Genomic DNA, 4,986 nt, shown 5'->3' with positions numbered 1-4,986 from the left:
TTACTTTTGGTCCTCTTTCTTATTGTTAGTAAGATAGAGCAAGTAGCATAATTCTTAGTTTCAAAGACTACTTCTTTATGATCCTACTATACTTATTTAGCATAATGGGTTTGGTGAGCATCTTATGTCTTTCACAATCCGAAAAAAGTAGATAGGATTGTGTTGATTGAAGCTCAAATTCATTTTCTTGTTTATCTTCAAGATGAGATCATAGAAATCCTTCTACACTTTGTCTTCATCATAAAGCATGCATTGTGGGAGTTTGAAGCAAAAAATTAGGTCTTGTTGAATGGCTGCTATAACATACTTGTTTAGAGTCAATTTGCCTGCTAGGAAAGAAGTTTATCTTTCCATCCTTACAATTTGATTTTCATTCACTCCACTATAGAAGCAAAGGTCTCTTTGTTAACTCTAGTTTTGATTGGTGGAGCTCCTAAGGAGGTCTCATCAAATGAAGTATTAATTAATGTGATTTTGTAATTCTATAAAAATGCATCTTGAGATTTGAATAGTTATACATGAAAAGAAATTTTTTCTTTAGTTCCCTCAACTCTCCTTTATACAAAATTTCTAGTTTTATAACATAAAATATATTTTAATCATTTTTCATTAAAAAAAATAAGTAAGTTACACATATCTTGTAAAAATATTTTGATCTTGCTACACTTTATCACAATTCTTCCTAAAATAAATTACTATCTTGCTTTAATTTTAGATAAATAATTTAAAATAAATGAAAAGAGTAAAATTGAAAAAAAAATTAAATTAAAAATTAATCCAACATTAAATTATAATATTATAAGCATTTGACAAATAGAGGCAATAGAGAAATGTAAAAATATTAAAATGTTAAAAGTATTTCAAAACTTAAAAAAAACAAAATCAAAGGCAAAACAACACAAACTCTTTTGTAAATTGGAGAGAAAAATTTTAGGGATTGTGAATAAAGTTAATTTAAGTGAGATAAAATATATACTAAATTCATTTGCATGGATAGCAAGGAGTTAGATTAAAGTCATATCAGAGATTATTCTCATCTTATGCCTATTACCATATGAATCGAAGTAATTTCTAGATAATAGGATGGCCAAATTTCTTAGTTTTTCAATTTTCTCTTTATTTTATAATATAAAAAGAAAGTAAAAAAAATTGAAAAAGAAACTTGCATAGCTAAAAAACGTATTTTTTTAATTAGATAAATATCTTCAAAAAAATACATAACAAAAATCTAAATCCAAAATAAAAAATTTAAAATTATATCAAAGTTATGCATTTAAAGTTTTCCAATAAAATAAATACAGAAGTAATAAAAGAAAAAAAAAAAACCTTACCGAAAAAGAAAAAAAAAATCCCTAAAGAAAATAAAAGAAAAATATAAAGAAACTAAAAAAAAGAAATTAAAAATTAATTAATGCAAACCAAAGTCCACAAACTCAGGGATTTTTTTTTTTTTTTGCTTTGTTTATAAATGTAATAATTCTTTGATAAAACTTTGGGAAAATTGGGATAAGGTGTAACAGAATAAAAATATTTTAAAAAATGATATAAAACGTTTTACTTTTCCAACTAAAAAATATTCAAATGTATATTTTTTAGGGACAATTAGGTAGGTGACCTTTGACGTTTAAAAAATAATAAAGATAATCCTTGAAGGAAATAACAACCATAAATAATCATTTGAGTAAAAAAAACCATGGTAAGTCCATGAATTAAAAATATAATAATAATAATAAATATTAAGAGTGGAAAGGTACAAAAATAAATATATTGAACTTAATTTTAATGGGCATCAAATAAAATATTACAAATACAGAGTAAGAAAGAAATGGAAATTTCAATTAAAGCTTGAATCTTAAAAAATAAAAATACTTACATGAATAAGAAAGGATCACAAATTGAGATCCAAAGAATAAAAAAATAAAAATTTAAGACAGACCAAAATTGAAAATAAATAAAATGAATGTGAGCCAGCCACATAACATTAAGGCTATACTTGGTTCTCATAAAATTTGAAGGAAAATATGAGGAAAAAAAATAAAAGAAAAAAAATGAAAGAAAATATAAAATGGATTTAAAATAAATAAATTATTTTATATACTACTTCAAACTCATTTTATTTATTTTTTCTCTTTCCTATAAATATTAAATAATTAACAATATAAATTTATAATTAATTTTAATTACATTTGATTTTGTTTTTTTAATACTATTTGGAAACCAAACATAATTGAATTGGTAGATAATATTTTTTTTTTTTTTCAATTTTCCTATTATTGAGCAAAAGAATAGTTCCATAAATTGACCAAAAAGAAAGAAGGTATGGTAATTAAAGATAAAAAACAGATTAACAACTAAACATATTCATTATTTTTTTTTCAAATAATAAAATGAATTAGCACGATTTAAATAATAGAGGGGATTATTCAGTATTAAATTTTTATGGACAAAATTAACCTTTTTGGCTTTGCCATGCATAAATTGATGCCGCAATTTGCTGCCTTTGTAACCAACCAAAGCCAAACACAATTTAGCTTAACCCAACACCAAAACACCCACAACCCTGCAGCCAAACACATGAACCAAGCCTGAAGTCTCCTTTAATAACCCCTTCCCTAGGTTTCCTCTCTTCTCTACCAAGTCCTCATTTCATATATTTTTTGGGGATCAGAGGTTTGCAGGCATGGCGGACGAAAAACTACAAGGTCAGTGTTGTTCTCCTTCCTCCTCTCAAGTCTAAACATCTTCACCCACATATATGGACAAGTTCTCAAACTTAATCTCCACTGTTGAACTACTTGTGGCTATATGCTCTTTCTTCCTTTGCACTTGTTAGCCTTCAAGCTTGATGATATTCAAGCCTTATTACACTTTAAGATCACTTCTCATCGGCCATCACTTTACTATCCACAAGTGCACACTAATACTATGTTTTCACGCTTTTGAACATTTAATTTGCAGCAATATCAAGAACATTAAGATCTATCCAACCAGCCCATTACTTATTCAGGGTAGAGTCTATGTCAGTGCTTCTGGACACGAGCATTGAAAAATATGAATCAGGGTCATTCGAAGTGGGTGGCTACAAATGGTGGGTAATTTTGAATTCTCTTTTAGACCTTTTTTTTTTCTTGCTTTTGCTCATAATTAAAGTACTTCCACATTCGCAGGAGATTGTGTCTCTACCCAAATGGGAATAAAAAAAGTGATGGGGACGGTCACATCTCCCTCTATTTAGTAATATCAGACACTCAAAATCTTCCTCTCGGGTGGGAGGTTACTGTAAGCTTCAAATTGTTTGTCTTTAATCATATACATGAAGAGTACTTAACTGTCCAAGGTAGTCTTTTCTATTGGATAATACACCTCTTTTACAGTTCTATGGTCAAGGTTGCATGTACTAATGGTATGCACTCATTTACTTAGATACTGATGGGAAGGTAAGGCACTTCAATGTGATGAAGACTCAATGTGGGTTTGCTCAGTTTCTTCCACTGGATGTTCTCACGGATCCTTGTAATGGATACTTAATGGATGACTCCTGCATTTTCGGAGCAGAAGTTTTTGTTATTAAGTATAGTGGCAAAGGGGAGTGTCTTTCCATGATAAAGGAACCTGACGATGGTACTTTCACTTGGATGATTGAGAATTTCTCCAGACTGAAACAGGAAGCCATTTACTCTGAAATATTCACTGTTAAAGATTTCAAATGGCACGTTTTAATGCATTTCCCTCTCATTTCTCTTCTTTCTTGATTGCAGTGAAGTGGATTAAATTCTAAATGTGAGCTGTTTGTTTATTTCTTGGTCATGTAAATGAAGCAGGAAGTTGGTTGTCTACCCCAAAGGAAATTATAAGGCAAAGAACAAAAGCCTGTCCCTCTTTCTAGAGCTGGCTAATCGTGGAACACTTCATCATCAAAGGAAATTGTATACTGAATTCGAGTTGTTGGTAAAGGAGCAATGCAATGGTGGACATGTTAAACCATCGCATGTTAAATTAAATGGTACATTGCATATTTTATTTTGTTAAACAAATACTGTTGTTTTCCATGTATAATGTTTTATATATATATATATATATATATATATATATATATATATATTTTGGTCAAACAAGAAGGAAGATTGATTTAGTTAACTCGAAAGCATAACCTACTTTTTATTTGTCTTTTTGCAGGTCAGACTTGGTTCTGTGACTCGATCAAAGATTGGGGTTTTTCTAATATGATCTCTCTGAGTGATCTCAAGGACAAATCCAACCACTTCATATTAAATGATACTTTGATAGTCGAAGCAAAGATTATGCTCATGATGCATTCGAAGAATATCTAATGATGCATTCAAAGGAGATCTCTACTTACAAAAGCATGATGCCCTTATTCTAAAATAAACTATGTTCATACCAAATTATATTCCACTGCTTTGACTCCTGGCATGGTTGCCTTGTTTGGTTTAAGTTGAAAATTATATTTCACTTCCATTTCTCGAATTTCAATATGTTAATCTTTGATTCTTAGCTTAGGACACAATATTTATTGTCCAATTCCTTTCATTAAGTTACTTTTTTTATATGGAAAAACTCTTCCATGAAAGTGGTGTTTGTTGTTTAGCTAAATAAAAAATGTTAAAATATTTTACTTTTTCTATTCAATTAAAATAACTTGTTTTTTCTATTTAGCTAAAAGTAACTTGTCGATATCAATCAATATAACTAAATTGAACCTATTGATAACAAATTCACTTTAATTATGTTGATTGATATGAATAAGTTATATATCTTTAACTGAATAGAAAAAATTAAATGTTTTGATTTTTTCTACTAAACCAAAAAACAAATACTTAATCACCAGTTAAGAAATGGAAATTGAAGGGTCACATCTTGTTAGAAGAGTATATGTTTACATTGGAATGTATGTGCACTAGGTTGTTTGAAGTGGATAATTATTTTTGCAAAAATTAAATTAATTTAACTTTTTTTGGTGGTTAG

The 4,986-nt window shown here is 28.5% G+C and overlaps 1 protein-coding gene across 1 annotated transcript; it reads left to right on the top strand.

Moving 5' to 3' along the window:
• The first annotated feature begins 2,592 nt into the window (after positions 1 to 2,592).
• On the top strand, positions 2,593 to 4,480 carry LOC100258339 (MATH domain and coiled-coil domain-containing protein At2g05420). Its single transcript, XM_019218901.2, has 6 exons — positions 2,593 to 2,702; positions 2,959 to 3,088; positions 3,168 to 3,337; positions 3,424 to 3,709; positions 3,822 to 4,003; positions 4,177 to 4,480. The coding sequence occupies exons 1-6, from the start codon at positions 2,681 to 2,683 to the stop codon at positions 4,329 to 4,331; spliced, it is 945 nt and encodes a 314-aa protein (XP_019074446.1). The 5' UTR covers positions 2,593 to 2,680; the 3' UTR covers positions 4,332 to 4,480.
• The last annotated feature ends 506 nt before the right edge of the window (positions 4,481 to 4,986 follow it).

The sequence above is a fragment of the Vitis vinifera genome, chromosome 3 (genome assembly GCF_030704535.1).
Source record: "Vitis vinifera cultivar Pinot Noir 40024 chromosome 3, ASM3070453v1".
Classification (NCBI taxonomy): domain Eukaryota; kingdom Viridiplantae; phylum Streptophyta; class Magnoliopsida; order Vitales; family Vitaceae; genus Vitis; species Vitis vinifera.
This window is presented reverse-complemented; position numbering and strand designations above follow the sequence as displayed.

Coding starts and splice junctions, on each gene's coding strand:
- LOC100258339 (XM_019218901.2), top strand. CDS start 2,681: ATGGCGGACGAAAAACTACAAG. Junction 3,089..3,167: donor GAAGTGGGTGGCTACAAATG/GTGGGTAATTTT, acceptor CCACATTCGCAG/GAGATTGTGTCTCTACCCAA. Junction 4,004..4,176: donor ATCGCATGTTAAATTAAATG/GTACATTGCATA, acceptor GTCTTTTTGCAG/GTCAGACTTGGTTCTGTGAC.